Source organism: Schistocerca americana, chromosome 2 (genome assembly GCF_021461395.2).
Source record: "Schistocerca americana isolate TAMUIC-IGC-003095 chromosome 2, iqSchAmer2.1, whole genome shotgun sequence".
In the NCBI taxonomy this organism is placed as follows: Eukaryota; Metazoa; Arthropoda; class Insecta; order Orthoptera; family Acrididae; genus Schistocerca; species Schistocerca americana.
The window spans coordinates 330,722,032-330,747,610 of record NC_060120.1 but is presented as its reverse complement, the minus strand read 5'-3'; the positions used below and the strand labels follow the sequence as shown (position 1 = coordinate 330,747,610).

The 25,579-nt window shown below is 38.2% G+C and overlaps 1 protein-coding gene across 1 annotated transcript in view; it reads right to left on the bottom strand.

Annotated features, from left to right (window-relative positions):
• Positions 1–19,621: 19,621 nt before the first annotated feature.
• Positions 19,622–25,579, bottom strand: part of LOC124595996 (coatomer subunit delta) — a 118,837-nt gene continuing 112,879 nt past the window's right edge. The window contains exon 11 of the mRNA XM_047134942.1: positions 19,622–20,133. Within this exon, the coding sequence (XP_046990898.1) occupies positions 20,044–20,133 (90 nt within the window). The 3' untranslated portion in view covers positions 19,622–20,043. The remainder of the gene's footprint in view (positions 20,134–25,579) is intronic.

The window sequence follows — 25,579 nt, the reverse complement described above, 5'->3', positions numbered from 1 at the left end:
GCAAGTGACGTCATGTTTTTTTGAAGTGGCCTCTGTAGTGTCCTTACAGCTGAGTACTGTTGAAGTGAAGTTCTTGAGTTTGTATAAGACGTAGATGTAGACACCAGACATCTGCCACTGGCCTTTTCAGATGTTCATAATTTTCTCATAGCACAAACCTTATATTTTATGTTAGAAATAAGTGGGTCAGAAAAATTAACTGGTGTTTTACAAACCTAGGGATCTGTCTCTTGTAATGAACTTCACTTGATGCACAAGTAGACTGTTGTGGCATATTTAAGATAAATTCTTGTTGGAAAACAGTTGTAGATGAAAATTTCTTGTAATCTTACAATTTTGTGTTCACCTAATTGGAATAAGGTTTCTTGCATGTTGAAGATTTGGTAACATTGTTAAAAAATGTATTTTTGTAAACTTCATCATTTTAGTAATTTTTTGCTGTATAAATTAAAATTGAAATTTAGTACTAATCTTCCTGATGCTAGTTCCATATTTATACACTGAATAGATTGCCTGTTCGATTTGAATGAAATGTAAGGTTGAGTGTTCTGTACTGGAAACTGCACACAAGAGGTGAGGTAGTGAGAATGAGCTCCCTCATCAGAATATGCTGTTAATTTTTATTCACAAGTAGAGAACTTTTAGAATGTTTTATTAATGACCCCATAACAGGGTCTTTCAGCAAGGTCAGTGTGTAGTTTAATAAAGGTCAACACTTTATTTACATTAATGAAGTCTCCAAGTGATACATCCACAATACTCATTTGTGCCTAAAGCATAACAAGTCAACCATCCATTACGATTATTAGGCGGAGTAGCATCAGCCTCACTTACAGCAAAATCAAACCTAAAACACACATGGTCCATCAATTACAGCATGAGAAGTGATGCCTTTAACTTTATCTTAGTTCTTTGCTGTGATAACTGCAGTCTTCAACTCAATGTTGCCTAGAGCCAAGGAGTGACAATGATAGTGACACCCCATTGTGAGCTGTTCAGTGCTGTTGGATATGTACAACTCCAAGCCAGTCACCTTATCTAACCACAACTTAAAGCTGTTATGCAACTGGAAATGAATTTTAACTCTGCACGGGCTATGGCTCTCACACTTACATTGACATGAGCATTGCAGAGAACTCAAGCTATAAGGCTATAGACAATGCCGAGTTGAAGACTGCGGTTACCATAGTGAAGAATAAAGTTAAGGCATTGCTTCTTGTGATGTAATTGATGGACCATATGTGTCTTTAGGTTATATGTTAGATTTTGCTGTAAGTCAGGCTGGTGCTACTCCACCTGGTAAATGTAATGGTTAACTGTTTGCTAAATGTAGAGGCTTACATGAGTACAGTGGCCTTGAGTTTTGCTTGTAGAGATGTAATTTATTGTTATGCAACTGGAAGTGAATTTTGTCATGGGTCTAGTAATACAAGGGCCTGTGACAGGCCCTGTGTGTCATAACTTGTAGCAGTGAGATTTGTTGTTAATGCAACTGCTTAACCCTTTCGTGCTTTTTACTTGTTTTTTAGAATTTAAGGTACTTCAGCTGTTAGTGTCTTATTTGGGTCAGAATTATAAATATGCCTTTGAATAATTTTTAACTTGAACCATTTTCTCAAAAGAAAAGTGGGATGCATACGTCCCACTGATCATTTCTGGAACCGATTTTCCTCACAATGAAGTTACTACAAATTAGTGTGAAATTTATGAACAAGGCTTATTTGCACCAGTATTTAACATTAATGTATTGGAAATCAAATGTAACTCATTTATGCCAATATGCAAACATGTGGTATACTTTATTTCCAACAAAAAATACATTTTGCTACTTAGTGAATATTACTTGCATTGCGTGAAAATTTGGAAAGCAAGGTGAAATACAAAGTGGCACATTACAGGATGAACATATTTTGTTCATTTTTCAGTGTCTTTCGTGCTGCCAAAGCACTCACATTTTGTGCTATTGTTACAAAATTTAACTATGTACATCTGGGGAATGCTTGATCTGAAGGTACCCAACTTACCATCAGACAATGTATGCATGCCAGTAATCAACTATAAGCAACCCCCAATGACAAGTTCATTCTGTTTTACTAGATTAATAATTTACACACGACCTGATTAAATGCATCTCCATATTCAGATAGGTAAAAATACAGTGCAAGGATTTCATTCCATCTTTACTATCCATTTTAGTGGATAGTGGGAACACAGCCAAGTATATTACAAATAAAATAGCATCTGGCTGTAGGATGGTTTTATAACATTAAAATGATCTGTTTAAGAAATCCCATTCCGATCTTCAGATGCACCTTAAGTGCACAATGTTGAACATTTTCCCAATCTTAATATATTAACAATTGACAAAATTAATTGGACAGATAAACTAGTGTTTTTGTTGTACTGCTTTATGTAGAGCTCACAACAATAGCACTTAAGCACTAGACAGCTTTGCCATGTGAGACTTGTTCACAGGATTTCCCCATTTGCAGCTCACATCTATGCTACGGTGAGATACCTGTGCTAGGGTGATCTCATGTCCATGTCTGCCCTCCTTACACACTTTTGTGACTGTCACATGCCTGTAATGCCACAAGGTGGCAACCACTGTCACTGAGTAGTGGTCACAATGCTTTGGCTGATCAGTGAATGAATTATATTGGCTCCTTTCTGTACCAAAGTTGACATTGAGGTTTATCTAGCTTTAGTATTATAATCATGCAGTGTACTATTGAGAAAAGGAAAAAAATGGTTACAACAAACGGCAGTGAATACTTTGAGGCACTTGCCATAAAAAAGGAAATATCTACAGGATGTTTAAGCAGTACTACCAGATATTTATACCAGCTGACAATCCTTGTCTTCCCCATGTGTTCATCTTGCCCATTTTCTATTAAAATAAAAATGAACTGTTTTTAATGAAATATTGAAAATTTATTTCAATGTATTTGTGGAATCCCCTTCGAAATTATGAAATAGTTATACATGAAAATATGCATAAATACAGTATCCAAATTAAGAAACCAGGTACCAGACAATCTATGTAAGCTGGGCACAGCTGCTGCATGTGACTGCAATGCAATTTTGTAAATGTCTATGGCAATGGCTCTTCATAATTCCGTACACAGATGTTTTAACCTACACCTGTTCGTGCTTCACAGTTGAAAGCTGTCAAGAGTGCTGCCAGGCCTTGGATTTCCTTAATTTTATTAGACTGCCTTAGTAGTGAAAACTTAATTGCTGTTATAAGTAGTTGGTAGTTAAAACTAAATGCATGATGTGCCAGTTTCTCAAGCATTTCATATCTCTTGATCTGTAATACAATAATTTTGTAGTACATTCAGAGGCATATATGGATACTGTCTGCAGTCAATAGAAAAATAATGTAAAGATTGTGTGCACACTTTCATAATATGTAAGTATAAGCCTCCTGAATTAGCCTTGAGCCATTTGCTGCCCTTTTAGTAAGAGGGCTGTGCCTGGATCAGAATAACGAAATAATTGAAACAAAGAGTGATTGTTAGTTTGCCTTTACCTGCATGCCTAATATGGGAGCAACAGATGAGCAATTGAGTACTCAATTCCTTTGTACTTTCTGCATTAACATGTGATATTGAATTCACTTTACAGGATCATATTTTTCTTTTGCTCATGTTAGTTGCAGACATTTTGCATCTTAAAAGCTGGCACAGATCACAAGTCAAAAACCAGTAAGTCACTTTGGCGCCCATAACTACCCTATGCTCATAATACAGTAATGAAGAAAAGACACAGGACTGGCCCTTGTTCTCCAATCTGATGCAGTGGAAGTTATTCTGTAAACAACTGTCACTCACTTTGTTGTTCTGATCCAAGAGTACTAAAATTATTCCCTATTATCTGCAGAAATGACATTTTTGCCTGTTTCAGCACTGCAAGAGGGTAATTTAACATACTGAACATAGTGATGAAGGGCCCAAAGTAGTACCTTTTCTGATAGCTTCAAATTGCCTATTACTACACAAAGGATGTGGAATTGATACACACTGTACAGTAGATAATGTGCAGGGGTATTCATAAGTACCTCCATTGATTCAGAAGCTCTCAAAAGTTTTAACACACACTACAGGTACTCAGTAGGGCTGTGTTTGTGATGTGGCAGATCAATACATGTGTGCTACCAAGTTTGGAAGTAATTATGTTCTAAAACATATTCATATAGTGTTGCAGACTGTAGCTATACCATGGAGTATATTACAGATCAAAACTGGGAAAGATTCATTAATTGCATTTCTGTACCTCTTCTGAAGCTAGAGATATTTGTGAGTATCCTTGTAGAAATAAACATACCCAACAGCCAGATGTATTATCCTAGTCAGATGGCTGTACAGCATGATGCAGCTGACAAATTAGTGACCCTAATAACTGGATCTCTACAATGTTTGTGACAATAGGTTGCAACAAGCTAATTATAATCTTTGTTTCAAAGATGGGTCCTGTCTCTTTGGGGTACACAGCCATGGTCAACAGAGGTGGACATCCAATCAGCAATGTGTGTGCAAGCTGGGCCAGTTATCCTTGGGGTATTTGTCAGTGTGGCTTTAGGAAAGATCAACAACTAAGCATGCATTTGTGGGGCTGTAAAACATTTAAGCACAGGTTAGAACAATATGTAGTTGATTGATGTTTCCTTTGTTACCTAGAAAATTTTGGCTTTTTACACAATTTGCAACTAAATGAACGTGAAACAAATCCGAGTTGGTGTAATGTGAGGAGTAGCTCGGGATTGTTTCAGCCCTCTGTTGTCCCTCGATATATTAGCTGACCAGTATTAGGAGTGAGTGTGCAGTTGGGGTTAATAGTGAATATGCGTGACTGACATTGAAGCATCGACAGTGTGATTTGTTCCTCAGTCACCGCATGTTTTGAAAACGGTAAGATTCAATAAATGTGGTTTCCCAATAAGCATAAATGATCAAAAATATTTTGTATTTTTGGATGAAATGATTTGGAAGTGAGTCCCAAAATAGTGCTTTTTAACTTATTGCGCCTGTAAAAACAATTTTGTTGTGGGTTTTAATATAATTATTGCAAGCAGTCACTTTTATTTACAATACACCACTAGAGTGGGCACCTACCATCTTCAGATGCTGCTTCCCCCCTACTAACCATCCCACTGTTGCTGTTTGGTGCAATTTTGCAGACAGATGGTGGCAAGATATTTAGCACCTTGGATCATGAAACATTTTAGATGAGTCACTATAAATACACTGGATTCCTTTCTGTAACAAATATTGGCCAAGCAAGTAGTACTGCACTGAGAGCCAAAGAAACTGGTATATCTGCCTAACATTGTGTGGGACCCCCGTGAGCATGCTGAAGTGGCACATCATCATGTGGCATAGACTTAACTAATATCTGTAGTAGTGCTGGAGGGAACTGACACCATGAATCCTACAGGGCTGTCCATACATCCATTCACGGTACACTCGCGAAATGGTTGTGGAGGAAAATCCCCCCTTCATCGCTACCTCTGAGATGCTGTGTGCCAACTGTAAAGCCACGTTCAAACTCACTTGATAACCTGCTGTTGTAGAAGCAGTAACCAATCTAACAACTGTGTGACACTTGTCTTACATAGACATTGCCGACCACAGTGTCGTATTCTGCCTCTTTACATAGCTCTGTATTTGAATATCCATGCCTATACCAGTTTCTTTGGCACTTCAGCGTATAAGGCTGCCAGTGCAATCTTCTACACAGCAATTACATGTGACAATAGCTTTTTTATTTGCAAGACAACCAACAAAGTTAATTTGATGGTTAGGGTTAGATGTCTTGGAATATTCAACAATACACATACAATAAGTTCTTCTGTCACTGATATGTGAAAGTTTAAAGAATAAGTATTTATATCATGTTGCATGATAATGAGTTTTGCACTCACGAACAGGCCTTTGTGAGGTCTTCAACATACTGGGTGAGGGAGTTATCACTGCATCTGCGAGGCCTTTGCAGACAGGCAATACCCTCCAGACCTAATTCACAAATAAATCTTGTGTGCCATATCCCTACACACACCTGATCCTCACATCCATTCCAAGAACCAACCCCAAAGAACTGCACCCTTGTCAGTCAATTCCACCTAAAACTGGAACAACTGAACCAAGAAGTCCTTCGGTAGGGCTATATGTATCATCATGCCCCGGGATGAGGGACGTCCTACCCAAGATACTTCCATCCCCTCCCAAAGTGCTGTTCTGCTGCCCACTCAATGTCCACAACATCCTAGTCTATACCTACACCACTCCCACCCCCAATCTCCCAGGGGTCATACCTTTGTCGAAGACTCAGATGCAAGACCTGTCCAATCCACCACCACCTACACCAGTCCTGTTACAGGCTTCTGCTATTCCATCAGAGGCCAGGCCACCTGTGAAAGCAGCAATGTTATATACCAGTTCCTCTTGGCCCAGTCTATATCTCATGCCCAACTGTCTGCCACCTGCATCCCTAGCTAGCCCACAGATGGATCCCCACTCACCAACTGGACCAGTGGTTCCCAACCTTTCTTAGACCATTACCCCTGAGTGCAATCAGCCATTAGCTAGTAACACCCCTCCCCCCCCCCCCCCCCCCACACACACACACACCCACATTAACACCAACTTAAGCACCTAACTAAACCATACAATGTAAGACTTTTCTTAGTACTCTTATTTTTAAAATATGAAACATGAATGGTATTTAGGTGTGTGTGTGTTTGAGAGAGAGAATTAATGACAAAGGAATTCGTGCTGTGGCACAAGTGCTACCCACAACTCCTCCTTAGGACATAAAGCTAACTATCCACAGTGAGAGTACACACTTGGTACAAAACATGCTTCCCCCGCATTACTCCTTCTCCTTTGCGGCACGTGCTTAACCTACTCACTGCCACCCCATTTCAGATGTGTGCACTAAACTTACTATTCATAAATAACTTCACCGCTGCACTCCTTGCTTCTAAACTGGCAGAAATTGGACGACTTTAGGCTGTTAATGCTTTGCATGTAACCACTGTAACAATAATGCACACTTGCCTGTTTCTGCTACAAGCTTGAAAAAGGACTTCATTCCAGAAGCTAGCAAAGCTCTTTACCTTTTGTTTGTGTACCTACTGACAATGTAGTGCTTCTGCCTTCTGGTGAGTCATCCCCTTTATTCCTAAATAATGTTCTAAAAATGTTTTTCAAGGACTAATTTAATTATGAAGCATGCTTTCTACAATACCACAGTGTGTGCACTGTATTTATTACAAGTAGATGCTGTGCCTAGATTTCACTGTAAATGTTACTTTGGTGAAATTATTTTGTCACTGAGCATTGTAAGTGTTTATCAAGAGCAGGTTTATTGCGCAAAAACTTTACAACGAGAACTGTAACAAACTACGGTATGTAGTTTTCCCTTACCCGCTTACAAAAGAGAATTGTGAAACTAGAACTGGCCCTTGATCATGAATATGATAAATACAGAAGTAAATGTTATTGATTTCTAACATTAAATACTGTTTGAGCCACATCATTGGGACTATTCTTTTGTCACCCCACCAGTTTTCAGCTAGCTACAGCTACCAAGAGAAGAAACACCAGCCACCAAGAGCAGCAAAGCAGGTGAAGCGGATTAGCTACAGTCTTCCATCCTTGAGGTCTCAGATTGCTGTACGGGGACGTGTTGCTGCTCGTCCCTCATGCCTGTGCATGCTGTCTACCTCTGTTCTGGATATTCTGCCGTTGGGTGCTGCCACTTCTGCGTAGGGTCACTAGCATGATCATGTCTGCCTTGCTGCTGCCCTCAATATGGGCTGCTAAGGGCCTCTAACCAACACAGTTGATGCAGAGTTCCTGTCGTGCACAGTCAGTGGCCTTGCCGTATCACTGACATACTGGGCGCACACTGTTTGTATACCATTGTTGCCGGCATCCCAGTGCAATGATGCAACAGATGTGCTTTGAATAATAAATGCAGGATTTTACAAAGATGTCACCTCATCAGTTGTCTAACAGGCACCCACTTGCCACTCCACTGCAACCCACACCTTAGGTGGTTGTACACTGACCTTGATCTACCAAGTTGTGGCACCCAGCATCACAGCAGATCAAAGTGGTTGTTATAGATGGAACACATACTTGGGCTGGGAAAGAATTCGGTCATGTCCTTGTCAAAATAACCATCCTGGCATGACTCTTCAGGCTTTCCCCACTGGAAACGTTCAATATAGAGCTCTTAGGGTCTGTCACCAAACCATGTTCTGTGTATCCCACAATGTTTTCTCTTGGGAATTGCTTCATGTCTTCAGATGGTGGCTGTTTGTTATTGCTAGCAAGTAGTTACTGCCAGATAGTGTCCTGGTAGACCAGTGATTACAAGAACTGGAGGAGACGTTCAAAAAATTAATGAGTTGTGAAAGAAAACTTATGTTCGAATATTAAGATAATTACCAATAAGGTCAATACAATGATACAGTCAATCAAGTTTTGTATGATGAATTGAATGTGACAAACAATTGCACAAAAATGTTGATGAAAACATTTAAGCAACCTTTGGAGACTTCCTGTTCCTTGTGGAGAGAGGAGTGTCACTCTGCAACCAGGGGTAGCTGTGTGACACTGCACTGGTTCAAATGCCAACCAAAATGGGAAGATACAGCAAGAGAACACGCCAAATGTAGCAAAATTACAAAGACAGCAAGTGGAAATTTTAGTATACTTTGTTGCGTACTTGGAGAATGCAACGCCTAAATGACAAAGAGCAGAAACCTGAGTGAAGGAATGTGCTTGCAGAACAGCAAGGAGATGCTGCTGGAAAAGTGTTGGCTGGGTGTCGATCAGATGTCAAAGTGGAACTCGCATGGCCTCATATGATGATGCTGAGGTGCAGCATGGTGTTGGCTGTGTGTTGCTGACAGTATATGGTCCCACATGACCATACATGAGACAGTGCCACTGGGTGCAGCTGGACATGCCAATGCAGGATGGGAAATGGGGCTGCCGTGTGGTGTATGTGGGGGCTGCGATGGATTTAACAGAATCTGCTGTGCATTTCAGTTCTTAGCCTGTGTTCTTCCTCCATGGGAATTTGCAGATTGTAGTAGTTTACTATTAGTGATCACAATGGTTAGCTAACTGAATCAGCATACTGTCATTCATTGCCCACACTGCTTGCTGGATGTGACACACAAATTTATATATTATGACATCAGATGTGGGATTGGCATAGAGTAGCAATTGTTGTTTGAGTACATAGTAGCCACACACTAAGGATTGCGAAAGTGGTCTTCCCATCTTTCAAAATACTGAACCTACTCAGTCCAAGATTAACAATCATGATGCAGGCTATTGGGGGAGCCACAACAGGCCCCAGCAGATAGACAGTGTCTGGAGTACGGTGAGGGGGAGGAGAAGTGGACAAAATGAGCAGTTTCAGATGGATTGCACCTGGCATGAATGCAGTCATTCCTGAGGCAGCCAGTGGCAGTGCGGTAGCACAAGGGTGCAGACGACTGTGTGCAGCGGAAGAGACACACAACCAACAATAGCAGATGGTGACACGAAAACTCAAACACTTCACAGTGGATGCTACATGCCAGCAACAGTGGCAGCACCATGAATTCAGGTGGTGAATGGAACCGCCTAGCAGGCACTTGATGTGATGGAGATGGCGTTTCGTGAGTGTGCACTGCCATGCGATTGTTGCCCAACAAGCAATTTATTAGTAGCACTCTAATACCACAATCATCTGATGGCACTAAGAATAGGCTAAATGATTTTCTCGGCAATTACAATATTGTATTTGAGCTAGTAAATTCTGAGCAATACAACATACTTAAATTTGTAAAAACTAAGGTAGCAGGGTAAGCACATGGCAAATTGTTAGTCAGAGATTTAAGCTCAACTTGGCAAGATATGCATGCCATTCTAGTAAAATATTCTGTCACAAAAAAAAAGGCTAGATTATCATGTTTGCAAGTCGGCAAGAATGTGAAGAAAGCATTGCATAGTGGGGCTCACAGCTGGATGTGCTGCAGCACTACTTTAGAGAAGTGATCCGTGGTTCCCTGTTAAGTCATAACTGGAAGGCAGCCTTGTGCTCATATGGAAGTTAAGTAGGACGATGTTCATCCAAAGGATTTACGCTGATAGGGTAACGACAGTAGGGTGTGCATGGGATGAGCAGTTAACATTAACAGATGCTATAGAGGTCGCTTCGACAGAGGGATAGAGGATCAGCAGCACTGCAAAATAAAAGGCGTGTTTAGTATGTGGTAAGCCAGGCCACATGGTGCAAGATTGTTGTGCCAGTAAGAAAGGTAGGGCCAGTTGTCACGAAATGGAGGTGAGAATACAATGCCAGCAAGGCAGCCTACATTAATCTTACAATGTTCCATAGTAATGGCAGGGAAATGGACATGTTGCGGGCAATAAGATGCTTGCACTGCCACTCGTCCCTGCACAGTGACCAAATTACACAGTTGTAGACTGTGACATATTTTAAATGCAAACGAACTGGTCACTATGCAAGAGTGGGTGGTGTGTGCATGGCTGGCAGAGAGGAATAGTAAACGGCAGGGAAATTAAGTAAGGACGCAAGAAAGCAGTCACCTTATGTATTGCCCAGAAAATACTAACAGTAGACTGTAGAAAAAGGAATGAATTTGTAGAAATGGACTGCCAAGGATGCACAAAGAATTACATGATATTTCTTGTGGATAGTGGGTTGTAAACAACCAGGTACAAAGAAGTATCTTGAGAGATGGAGAAGATATAATCCAACTGAAGGTATTAGAATGCAGGCCATTTCCATTTGATGGGCTGGTGGGCACAGTTTTTTTAAAAGGAAGATGGCGTTTTAATTAGGCCAGTATTACACTATCATATTTCTTTGTCAGAGTTGATATGTCAAATATTTGTCAAAGAAATTTGATGGTATAATAGGGAACTTTGTCAAATATCACTTCTTGTCAAATAATTATGATCAAATCTAGGGCCTCACCATAGATTTGATCATAAAAGTAATTCGTCTTCTGTTTACTGCAATGTGAAATGTAACCACTTCAAATGCTGGTGTTGCCAAAGCTATTTGATGTATCTGTAGTGTGTTTGTAAACATGGCTTCAAAGTTGGTTTGTTCTTATATGCTGCAGGCGACTTCATGTTCACAATCACAGCTACAGCCATCCACCTCTGGAAACATCCAGGTTGCTATTCAGGAAGCTGGAATAAGAGGATGTGGACACATTCTAAAATAAGAAATTCTTTCTTACTTTTTCCATCCTGCTTTGTCTATTTTTGAACTCTGGATGCCACAAGTTAAAAAGTGCTTCATCTGTTTTGTACTTTTTATTAATTTTATAGTTGTTGGAACACGAATCCCATTAATTAAATTGTTCAAAATAGTTCTTATTGCCCATATAGTGTACTAAACATTTATTTACCTTCACATATTCCTCCTTCAGTGCTTTATAAATCGCTTCACACGTTTTTGGAATTATTTTGGTTAATGTGCAATGTGATATTAGAGTGCCGTGTTGTAAACTAGAGTAGCTCTTTCACGTATCAAGTAATCGCAGTGTCACAGTTTGCCTGTCTTCTGCACATATAGCATTTCTCAAGTGAATATTCTCTTTTGTAATACAATAAGCCACTTTACTGAGCAAATACTGAAATACATTCTCATCCATTCACAAGTAATTTGTATATTAAGACTTTACTTCCTCCACTTGCAGCTCTCGTAACAAATTTTGCTGAATGCTTTTATTATCTTGGCCTAATACCTAGGGCTTCATCCACGTAAGTTTCCTTTTTTCCTGCCGCATTTCTCCTGAATACACACACAATGCAATTGTGGTACTTGCAACTGCACCGCATAACAACAAGTTGTCGTCCGCCATCTTGAAATCTGAGGAAAAATATGACCCCTTTTTAGCGCCACGTCAAAGATCTTTGGCGAATATTTGATCATATTTCTTTGTCAAAGAACAAGGTCAGATGCAAAGGCTGGCAGGGACAGAGGCGAATTGTTGATCTACAGCAGAAACAGGTAATGGGGAATGCTGAAGAGAAGTTAAAGAGTCCTGAGCAAGTCGACAGAAGGCTGACAGTAGGACCTCGAGAGGAATGGGTGTGCAACATTAAGAACAGAGGCAAACAGAAGGAGAGGGACTCTCTTTCCGAAATAGATCACCAAAGGTGTGTGTATACCTGAGGCAGTACTGATGCAATAATTTTTCAGAGTGTAAGAATAGGCCACAACTGAAGACACAAATAATTGTGTTGAAAGGAAGTATCTGTGTCACTCACTCAAATGCGGAATACAAGACAGCCACTACACAACTATGAATGTATGGTGATATTTTTCATTTGTTGGGAGACAAGTAACTTATACATCTAGCATTAGGTGCAAAATCAGACTGTTCCTGGAAGCAGAAGGTAGGGTGATATGTTCACAGTGCTACAGAATACAACAAACACAAAATGAGGTGCAACAGCAGGAGATGAGAAGAAGTCAGAGGGTGATATCTTACTGCCTAGGAAAAATGGATGGGACTTTCGATTGATAATGGTTCTGAAAAAGATGGACACTAGTGGAAAGCAAATATGGCTATAGGCAACAGACTGAAATCACCATAAATTCAATTTTGCCATAGTCAAGGATACTCTACAGTTTATCAAAGGCAAAATACTTTTCGACTCTCACTTTAGAAAACGGCAGGTCTTATCAAACAAAGAGGATCGAGAAAATATGGCTTTCAGTACACAAAAATGCACATGTGCTTTAAAACAGCTCAAAGTACGCTTCAGAAATTGGTGAACTCTGTTTTACAGGACTACGAGGTTACAAACTGCTCATGTACTCAGATGATGTGGTGATATTTGGGACCTCCTTACAGGGACATGGTATGCGGCTAAAGGAAGTGTTTGAAAGGCTTAGTCTCCACACTCTAAAACTACAGGTTGAAAAATGTGAATCTTTGTGAAAGGAAGTGTGCTATTTTGGTCATATCTAGTCAGATGAAGGACTGAAGCCAGAAGGTCAAAGTGGTTGGAGTAATGACATTTTAAAACAATGGAGCAATTGAGAGTGTAATTACACTCTGTGGGACACTATAGGTGTTGTGTAACTAACTTCAGCAAAATCGCAAAGCTGCTACATGAAATGCTAAAGAAGGAAGCACCAAACACCTGGAGTGTTGAGCGAGGAAACACTTTCAGCATTTGAAAGAGCGCTGTTACAGATTCAAAAGAATCACACATAACATATAGACTTATATAAATAATTCAGGATATGAAACTTCTATTGCCAGGAGAAGACAAATCAACAATAAACTAAAATATGACAAAACAGCATTTGGAGTATATTAGAATTGATGAAGCTGAAAAAATGAAAGCAGCCATAAAAATACCAAACAAAAATTTCAGAGTTAGTACTCATGATACATCTAGGATTAAACTAGACGATGGCCCTATTGATAAACCCAGCTCAAACCTTGGTGTTTCTTTAAATGAATTCTCATTTCTTCAAATGAATTCTTCATAAATGTAGCAATAGCAAATGATGACGTAGCACAAATGATGATGTAGCAGGGTATCAGAGCACAGCAAATCCTTTCAGACCTTACCAGGAATCTGTGTAACAGATTTTTTTAAAAAAAGTTTTGGTTAAAGATCTGGAAAATATTTTATCATCATTAAAAAAAAAAAAAAAAAAACTCTGCTGCAGGGGATGGGATACCCACTAAAGTAATTAAAGCAGTACAATGCATATCGTCACTTCCATTAACTAGTCTTCGAATCCTATAAAGTGCTTCAGAAAGTAGCTGCAATCCAGATCCAAAATTTTGTTGTAAAAAATGTATTATTCTATCAACCAGTCTGAATTCCCATAAGGAAAAAGCATCCCGGATGCAGTGAACAACTTTATTGAAAACACAAGAAAAGCATTAGATTGGAGGAATAAAGTTGAAGGTATCTTTTGCAAAGTCTCACTTGTCTACAAATTAGATAAATAGGATTAAGACCAATGCTGGTTTACACCATATCGACCAAACAACACAAAGGGTAACTGTTGACTAATATTCGAAATGGAGTACAGTATCACAAGGTGTACCTCAAGCTTCTATTTTAAAGCCAATCCTGTTCCTTTCCTGCGTAAATGGCTTACCTGTGAATACAAATTTCCCTCAAGTATCAAGATGATACTTCTGTTTTAATTGAAACTGATAAGGCACAAAAAATTTTAGCTCTATTGAAAAAACACTCAATACCACACTGTAGAAAACTGGTTCCAGTTAAGTGGGTTGGAACTGAACACTGCAGAATGCCATATCGTGTATTTCAAAACAAAATATGCCAAATATTCGGAGCTTAAAATGCTGCATAACAATCAACTTAGGGAAGAACTTGAGACAGTCAAATTCCGAGGACTGAATGTGGAAAGAATTAAGGTGGAATACGCATATTGACTGCCCGTCAAGTGAATTAAGTACTTTCGCATTTACAGTACAAAATCAGCAAATGCTACTGACATGAATACATGAAAAATATCAATAGCTATTTTGATTCCGTCATTAGAAGTTTCGGTAGCATATTCTCGGTCATTGAAGCTGCAGAGAAAAATTATCAGAGGCATGTGTATTGCACAGAAAAAAACAATCCTGTCATCCTTTATTTCATAAATTGCAAATCATAACTGTTCCCTCCCTACATATATACAAATTTATTATCTTCTTGCACAGTGGACAAATTACTTGAGTTGAACCATTTGAGCCACACTTAACAACATTGGAAACAGAGAAAATTTTATGATACACATACAGCCATTGAAATTCTATTCACAGTATATAGAGCTGAAAATAATATAATTTATTAACAGGCAAATGCATGAAACCTGAGCATCTGCCGGCCACTGTGGTCTAGCGGTTCTAGGCGCTCAGTCCGGAACCGCGCGACTACTACGGTCGCAGGTTCGAATCCTGCCTCGGGCATGGATGTGTGTGATGTCCTTAGGTTAGTTAGGTTTAAGTAGTTCTAAGTTCTAGGGGACTGATGACCACAGATGTTAAGTCCCATAGTGCTCAGAGCCATTTGAACCATTTTGAACCCGAGTATCTAAAAATATGGCTGTATAAGATTTTGTGGGAGAAAAGCTACTATTGGGTAGAAGAATCCTGGAGGCTAACCTGATAATCTGAGTACATCTACATCTACATGGATACTCTGCAAATCACATTTAAGTGCCTGGCAGAGGACTCATCGAACCACCTTCACAGTTCTCTATTATTCCAGTCTCAAATAACGTGCAGAAGGAACGGAACACCTATTTCTTTCCATACGAGCTCTGATTTCCCTTATTTGATTGTTGTGGTCATTTCTCCCTATGTAGGTCGGTGTCAACAAAATATTTTCGCATTCGGAGGAGAAAGTTGCTGATTGGAATTTCGTGAGAAGATTCGGTTGCAATGAAAAATTCCGTTCTTTTAATAATGACCAGCTCAAATACTGTATCATTTCAGGGACACATTCTCCCATATTTTGCGATAATACAAAACATGCTGCCCTTCTTTGAACTTTTTCGAAGTACTCCGTCAGGCCTATCTGGTGAGGGTCCCACACCGCGCAGCAGTATTCTAAAATCGGACAGACAAGCATAGTGCAGGCTGTCTCCTTAATATATCTGTCACATTTTCTAAGTGTCCTGTCAATAAAATGCAGTATTTTGTTAGTCTTCCCCACAACATTTTCTGTGTGTCCCTTCCAATTTAAGTTGTTCGTAATTGTAATTCCTAGGTATTTAGTTGAATTTCGGGCCTTTATATTTTACTGATTTATCTTGTCACCGAAGTTTAACGGACTCCTTTCAGCACTCATGTGAATGACCACACATTTTTTGCTATTTAGGGTCAAGTGCCAATTTTTGCACCACTGAGATATCTTTTCTAAATCATTTTGCAGTTTGTTTTGATCTTCTGATGACTTTATTAGTTGATAAGCAACAGTGTCATCTGCAAACAACCTAAGACGGCTGCTCAGATTGTCTCCCAAATCGTTTATATAGATAAGGAACAGCAAAGGGCCTTGGGGAACGCCAGAAATCACTTCTGGTTTACTCGACGACTTTCCGTCAATTTCTACAAACTGTGACCTCTCTGACGGGATGTCACTCATCCAGTCACATAACTGAGATGATATTCCATAAGCACGCAATTTCACTATAAGCTGCTTGTGTGGTACAGTGTCAAAAGCCTTCCATAAATACGGAATCGATCTGAAATCCCTTGTTAATAGCACTCAACACTTCATGCAAATAAAGAGCCAATTGTGTTTCACAAGAACAATGTTTTCTAAACCCATGTTGACTGTGTGTCAATAGACCATTTTCTTTGAGGTAATTCATAATGTTTGAACACAATATATGTTCCAGAATCCTGCTGCATATTGACGTTAATGATATGGGCCTGTAATTAAGTGGATTACTCATACTACCTTTCTAGAATATTGGTGTGACCTCTGCAACTTTCGTTTTTGGGTACAGATCTTTCGTCAAGCGAATGACTGTATATGACTGTCAAGTATGGAGCTAATGCATCAGCATACTTTGAAAGGAACCTAATTGGTATACTGTCTGGACCAGAAGACTTGCTTTTATTAAGTGATTTAAGTTGCTTCACTACTCCGAGGATATTTACTTTTATGTTACTCATGTTGGCAGCTGTTCTCGATTCAAATTCTGGAATATTTACTTTGTCTTCTTTTGTGAAGGCATTTCGGAAGACTGCATTTAGTAACTCTGCTTTGGTGGCACTGTTTTTGATAAGTATCTCCATTGCTATCACGCAGAGAAGGCATTGATTGTTTCTTGCCGCTAACATACTTCACATACAACAAGAATATCTTTGGATTTTCTGCCAGGTTTTGAGGCAAAGTTTTGTTGTGGGAACTGTTACAAGCATCTCGCACTGAAGTCCGCGCTAAATTTCGAGCTTCTGTAAAAGACCACCAATCTTGGGGATTTTGCGTCTGTTTAAATTTGGCATGTTTGTTTCGTTGTTTCTGCAACAGTGTTCTAACTGGTTTTGTGTACCTAGGAGGATCAGCTCCACCATTCGTTAATTTATTTGGTATAAATCTCTCAATTGCTGCTGATACTATTTCTCTGAATTCAAGCTACATCTGGTCTACAAATATAACATTAATTTGGAAGGAGTGGAGATTATCTCTCAGGAAGGCGTAACTTAGTATTAAATAAGTTTGTATTGTTGTTATGATACTGTTATTAGAATCAGTCCTCTGTTTGTGATGAAGTTTTACTACAAATGCTTCCTCTGTGTCTAACTTATTCAAATTACTTACATTACGTAAGTTATGAGAATAATAAACCACAAACCACAACAATGATTCACTGTGCAATGCCTATGGCTTATGAATATCAGTATGGCTCATTTGCAACACTGTACCCTATTTGCTTATACAAATACAGCTCATGTCTGAGTGGAGATAGGTTCTCTTATAACACTAAAGTGTGAAACGGCTATTTGATTTTTGCATTTCTTCCATTGGTGGCAGGAGGGAGTACCTCATGACGCAGACAACAGCCAAATTTCATAATTTGTTTTCAAAACTACATGTTTTCAGACTACTTTTCCCACTTACATGTTTGTTTTCAATATTTCACTACATAATGCAGACTATCGCAGCTGGTACTTGCATCCTGGGCAATTGTCTAAGACATGTTTCTGTGCCTTAGACCATGGCTTAATGTCCATGAAACAAAAATCAAGAAGGTAACTACAACAATAAGTTCCTAATTCTTGGATTAAGTGTCAATCGTCTTCTAATTTTCAATTCATAACAACTTTCTAATGCAATGACTTCTCCATGTACAAATGTTAGAGCTGTTAACAGTAAGAGTCCATCAGAATTTCTTAGGATACAATGGATGCTCCTTCGATTCGGACAGACCTTATAGGGGAATGCAGAACTTATCACTGAAATGACAGTGTCATATGACTTCCCTTAAAATGTAAAAACTTGCAGCAGAAAAGAATGAAGTTGGCAGTCAAATATTTGGACACGAAAAAATAGTTATCTTCATTTAAATGTATAAATTGAAACTCCCGACACAAAATTAAAATTCTAATATCTACACAACCATTGAATTCAAAAGTGAGGTGGTGGTGACAGGCACATAGAACCCCACAAAACAAATAGGGGAACAGCTGGCCACAACAACTCTCCTACAGTAATCATTTAGACATCCCTATCAATATTATTAAGGTCAGTTGAGCAGGACTGTTCTCTTGTAATATGTAGGTTGTTACGTGTGAAAGAGAGGAGGTATGAGTATAGTACAATGGAAATACGATGTAATGAAACTGTATCACATTCAGCTGCATACTGCTGTTTAAAAGAGGAGTTTGAACTGCTAGCTGTGCTTAGAAGCTCAAAAAGGCTTTAGTGAAGTTGCAAGGTATTGTATACATATTTGACCCTAATAATATACACAAAATATTCAATCTGCTCCTTTTTTGTAAAATATTTTAGAAATATAATAAATGCAATCAAACAGAAAGCAGCGAGAAAAGGTTTAAATTAATATAGTTTATCTTTAGTGCAACATGATCTTTGTAAGCACTCACCATTGCTTATTGTCTTTCCCCTTCTACAGTCTTGAATAGTTTTCTCTATCTTTTTCTTTTATTAGTTAAAAAAAATCACAGCTTAGCTCCAAGTTTGTACACACATGTGCTGGAGAGGAGTGAGTGAGTGTGTGTGTGTGTGTGTGTGTGTGTGTGTGTGTGTGTGTGTGTCAGAGAGGAGAAGGCAGGGGTATTTATCTATCTGTTGTCCACTTTTTAAATAAAATAACTGTAATTACTGTGTGTTGTGGTGAACAGAAAACAAATTTGATGGAACTATCCAGCAAAGAATTAGAGAAATGTAAAAAGCACATACAGATGAGACTTGTAAATATTCAATACCTTATTTACTGTACCATTCATACTTTATAAAATGCATGTCACTTATAATGTGAAGGGGTTAAAGTAAAAATAATTATTAATATAAAGTTAGAATTTGAAAACATTATTAGTTACCCAGTCCCCCATTGTTAAAACGTACTTTGTTCACAAGGTAGGAAGCACCAAGACTAAAACATTTTTATAGAACAGCATAAGGAAAGGCAAACAAGTCAAACACTAAAGCTGCAATGATTTATGCAGAGCATTTCAGCAACACTAATAAACTTAATATCTACAAAATGGATAACAAACTTTGACATCTCAGAAAGTAAAAAATGGACAATCACAATGTTACTTCCAACTTCTACATCATGTTTTGTATCTCTTGATCCACTTTTTAAACGTACTTTTTGTTTAACTTCTAGCTCCCTTACATTCCAAACTTCTTTTCTTGGTTTCTTATGGTTGTCTTGTCCTAGCAAACAAACTGTTATAGAAATTACACCTTCCAGAGATCTGCTTAGGTTATTAAATTTTATGTGTGTCAGCTGCACTACTGTTCTCTTTCAAAAAATAGTATATGTACATTCATGATGGTTACCTCATACTTAACAATGGTTCTCTCTCCAAGGCAACAAAAACAGACACTGACAATGAAAATATGGGCATCTTTATTTTTCTCAACTTAAAAGGAGACTCTGCAGAATACTTACAGTATGATATTCACTTAACTATGTTTCTTTCATAAAGTTTTGTGGTGCTAACTGAAAATCACATGATCTAATAGTTTTAAATTATCTTTTGCCTGCAATAATACACACAATTCAGAAAACACTTCACAACATGCTTCTCAAACATTCAGTTAAAAATTAAATAACATATTGCATAAATTTCTGTCAGTCATATGTTTTGTACAGAAATTTGTGTGGTAGTCTGAAGACATACTGAATCTTCAATAATACCTGTTGCAAGAACAAAACCTTTAGATCACAATGTGTTCACATCTCTGCATTTTACAATTACTTTTATTACACTCAGCATCTCTGACAAATGAATCATTTCTTAAGATGCTAGACTATCTCATACTTTTCTGTGAAAAACACTGTTTCTGTTGAGAATTTCACTGGTGAGTTATCATCGACCAAGTGGACTTCAGTTATCTGAAAGAGAAACAAGATATTATAAATATGTGAGAACACAACAACATAATACGAAAACTATGACTTATTGGTATTCACAACAGATCGTTGCCACAAGGTTAGCAAAATAATTACAGAGATAAACATGGCCTGAGATAAACATGGCCTTCTTAAAGTATGGAAAAGAAAATTACGTGGTCATTATTTTTACACCATTTTATTCCAACCATTGTATTTTACAGAAATGTGAAATACATTCTTAAACTAAAAACTTTTAATAACATATCAAGATTCACAACCAGACAAAACAATCCCAATGTTTAGAGTTTTTTTATTACTGTTTTATAAAGACAACTGCTTATGTTGACTTCCTCTACACTACTGTTTTATGTTTGCTTTCTTCATAGGTCCCCTTTTTGAATACTTACATTCTGGAAACATATTATACTTTCTACCATATTTTCTCAGCTATTGAAAATGCACTAAAACTGACATGAAGCAGAATCATTTGCAGTGCCATTTAGGAATTTGATCTGTAAACGTTGTGATTAAAAACAAAAGTTCATGCTAGACAAAAACTGAAACTGCAATTTAGCCATTTAAAACTCAACTGTCTACTCACTTCTTCAATTGAGAGTAATACTAATAACAATGATTATAAGAAATAATGTGAAAAAAAAGTTGCACACAATTGTCAAGTATTCTACTATATCAAGTCATAGTGCCGCAGACTATTACACAGTTCAGACCAAACAGGCGAGGAGTGGTAGTGAATGCCTTGAGTGGGCAACACAGTTCAAATAACTGATCTATTTTTATCAAAGACAGTATCCACTTGAATGTGACCAACAATTTCTTATGCCCTTATGCAGGGTGTCTTTTCTAAGAGACATCAGGTGCATTTTCTCCTATCACCGTGTGTTTTGGCAGATATTTGTGATTTATTTTCCGAGATATGTAGTTGGAGTCTGCCCAAACAAACACTGCTCATCAAGTCTTTCATAAAATGCCTGATGCTGACAGAAAGTGTAGGTTTGTGCCCCATAACGAGCAAAATGATTTTTAAAGCGGGGTTTTATGTGCCGATTTGATTGAGTGGTCCCAAAGTAGTCTAGTGCAACATCCGTGTTATGGATGTCTATTAAAAGCAACAGTAAAACATGAAGAATAACCAGTACTCCAGCAGCGACAACACCACCCAGGCCCATACTTGCTAGTACCGCCACACAGCAATGCTGCTCAGACATTGCTGTTGGAGTACCAATCATTCTTTGTGTTTTATTGTTCCTGTTAATACATATTCATAAAACAGATATCACGCTAGACTAAGCTGGGACAGTTAAACTGAATGGGCACATAAAATTTCACTTTAAAAATCACTGTGCTCATAACAGAATGCAAACCGACACTTTCCATAGGCATGGGATGTAGTATGAAAGACTTGATGTGCAGTATTTGTATGGGCCGATTCTTGCTACACATTGCAAAAAAGAAATTGCAAATATCTGCTGAAACACTAGAGAAAGTGCACCTGACAACTCTTAGGAAAGACATTCTGCATGCTACGTCATTAAGTAGCATGGAAAGGTAGGCATGCATATGCATGTGGGGGAGAGGCGGCAGAGGGCATGTTAGTACTAAGAATGTACAAATACTAACAATTTCATATATTATAAGGTATTTTTTCTCCTCCTGCGATTATGAGGCCTCTAGGGCATACTTATCTAGAAACAGTATTAAGGCCTCCACAAGTCAAAAGGAAGAATGGCAACACACTTTTATATTTTTGACTTCTCTTTAAAAACCAGTCATAATTATTCACCAGTGTGTTATGGTAGCTGAGAGATGAAATAGTGAAGGCAGCAGAGGATCAAGTAGGTAAAAAGATGAGGGCTAGTAGAAATCCTTAAGTAACATAAGAGGTATTCAACTTAATCAATGAAAGGAGAAAATATAATAATGCCATAAATGAGGCAGGCAAAAGGGAATACAAATGTCCAAAAAATGAGTGTGACAGGAAGTTAAAAATGGCTAAGCGGGGATGGCTAGAGGACAAATGTAAGGATGTAGAAGCATAAATCACTAGGGTAAGATTCTGCCTGCAGGAAAATTAGACCTTTGGAGCACAGAGAACCACTTGTATGAATATCAAGAGCTCAGGTGGAACACCAGTCCTAAGCAAAGAAGGGAAAGCAGAAAAGTGGAAGGAGTATATAGAGGGTCTATACAAGGGCAATACTTGAGGGCAATATTATGGAAATGGAAGAGGACGTAGATGAAGATGAGAAGGGAGATGCAATACTGCATGAAGAATTTGGCAAAGCAATGAAAGACTTAAGTCAAAACAAGGCCCCGGGGAGTAGAAAACCTCCCGTTAGAGCCACTGACAGCCTTGGGAGAGCCAGCCATAACAAAACTCTTCCATCTGGTGAGGAAGATGTATGAGACAGGCGAAATACCCTCAGATTTCAAGAAGAATACAATAATTTCAATTCCAAAGAAAGCAGGTGCTGACAGGTATGAAAATTACTCAACTACCAGCGTAATAAGTCACGGTTGCAAAATACTAACATGAATCCTTTACAGAAAAAGGGAAAAACTGGTAGAAGCTGATCTTGGGGACGATCAGTGTGGATTCAGGAGAAATGTAGGAACACGCGGGGCAATCAGAGACCTTATGACTTCTCATAGAAGATAGGTTAAGGAAGGGCCAATCTACATTTCAACATTTGTAGACTTAGAGAAAGCTTTTGATAATGTTGACTGGAATACTCTCTTTCAAATTCTTAAGGTTACAGGGGTAAAATACAGAGACCAAAATGCTATTTACAATTTGTACAGAAACCAGATGGCAGTTATGAGTCCAGGGGTACGAAAGGGAAGCAGTAGTTGAGAAGGGAGTGAGACACAGTTGTATCCTATTACCGATATATTGAGCAACCAGTAAAGGAAACAAAAGAAAAATTTCAAGTAGGAATTAAAATCCAGAGAGAAGAAATAAAAACTCTGAGATTTGCCGATGGCATTGTAATTCTGTCAGAGACAGCAAAGGACTTGGAACAGCAGCAGTGTCTTGAAAGGAGGGTATGGGATGAACAACAAAAGCAAAACATGGGTAATGGAATGTAGTCAAATCAGGTTGTAATGTTATGTGTGCCTCACTGCTTTTTTTCTTTAACTAATTTGTGCCAGATTTTATTCTGAGAAGCTCAGTAATGTATGTAAACACCGAAAATGTAAATGTAATTCAAAAAGTACTTGAAGTGAAGTGAAGCGCAACTGGTCAGTAAGAAACTCTTTAGTGCGCAATCCCCGCAATGATAGTATTAGAGAATCTTTGAGTATGGACCTTTTTTAAAAAAAATAGACAACTGATATTATTAAAAAAAGAAGAGACTGTTAATCTGTATCTTGTGGAAAGAGGACGTGTTGCTAGGCCGTCGCTCAGAATGTATTGTTACATTTAATGAAAATTGATATTTTAGTGATAAAACCGAGTGAAGTATGTGTAAGAGTTGTCCAACATTTATGTATACAAATTTTCTGGAAGTGAAGCATGGAAATATCTTGTTTTTGGTAAAGGAGGTGAATTTCATTGTTGCCCTCTATCAATCGACAGAATTGTAAGTGTACAAAGTTCACGAAAATACAGGAAAAGAAATGCATTCTCTATAGTTTTCATTCAATAAGTAACAACCTCTCATAATTTCTTAATTACAGTAATTGGATTATGTTCTTGTACAATAGTATGGTGCTGAACTCCACTGACCTATTTTGATGTAGCAGGACGTGTACTTTGAAGGAAGTTTGTGTGCCAAGCAATCTCATTTTCTCATGAAAAGCAGATTGCTGTTTGATCTTTCTTACTTACAACAGTGGTCCCTTAGGTACGAAAAGCTACGAAAACTTGGGCTCAAAGCTATTCGCAATACGGCCAAGTAACTAACAGAGTCACATTTTAAACCCTAAAGAACAATAACTTCCTCGAAATTGCAATATGTCAACAACTGGTGCAGAAGGTGATCATTCAAGGAGGCAGCAACCAAAATTCAGGTATCAGTTACGACTTAAAGTAAAAATCTCAATCAAAAATCAATCTCTCTCTCTCTCCAAACACATATATAAATATTGATATTATTATTTTTAAAAAAAGTTATTTTACATTGGGACCCGAACAGGGACTTTTTTAATTGTTATAAAGTTTAAATGTAACAATACATTCTGAGCGACGGCCTAGCAACACGTCCTCTTTCCACAAGATACAGATCAACAGTATTTTTTTTTTTAAATCAGCTGTCTTTTTTTGCGCGCTAAAGATTTTCTTGCTGTACAGCTGCGCTTCACTTCACTTCAAGTACTTTTTGAATCACATTTACATTTTCGGTATTTACATACATTACTGAGCTTCTCAGAATAAAATCAGGCACAAATTAGTTAAAGAAAAAAAAACAGTGAGGCACACATAACATTACAAGGTGACACAGAGGGAATTAGATTTGGAAATGCGACACTTAAAGTAGCAGATGAGTTTTGCTATTTGGGAAGCAAAATAACTGATTATTGTCAATGTAAGGAGGATATAAAACGTAGACTGGCAATGGCATGGAAACCTTTTCTGAAGAAGATAAATTTGTTAACATCAAGTACAGAGTAAGTGGCCGGAAGTCCTTCCTGAAAGTATTTGTATGGAGAGTAACCACGTATGGAAGTGAAACATGGACGGTATACAGTTTAAACATTAAGAGAACAAAAGTTTTCGAAATATGGTGCTACAGAAGAATGCTCAAGATTAGATGGGTAGATTATGTAACTAATGAGGACATGTTGAACATAATTGGGGAGAAGAAAAATTTGTGGCACAACCTGACTAGAAGAAAAGATAGGCTGGTAGGACACATTTTGCAGCATCAAGGGATCACCATTTTAGTACTGGAGGGAAGTGTGGGGAGGGGGTAAAAATCGTAGAGGGAGACCAAGAGATGTCTACAGTAAGCAGATTCAGAATGATGTAGGTTTTAGTAGTTACTCGGAGATGAAGAGGCTTCAGGATAGCTGCATCAAACCAGTCTCTGGACTGAAGACGACAACAACAACAACAACAGAAGTAGTCATAACACACCGGCTTTGTACGGGTCAACGTTTTTGCAATAAAAATAATATTACTAACCTATAAATATCATCAACATGAAATGACTGATTTTGCATCGAACAAGCTAGAAACAGCACAATTTCAATCTGTCTTTTCCATGTACAAATACTGATCTTTTCAAATTACTGTTATAACATTTAGGCTGGGTGGGGCTTTAAAAAATATAGAGTGATACATCCCAAAAATGCACCAAAGATGACAAAAAAGCTTTCTGGATTCTATAACCCACACCAAATAACTATTGATTATCTGCATGTAAAAAGACATAAATAATATTTCTTTGGAATTTCTAAAATCACTGGGGGAAGTGGCTACCAA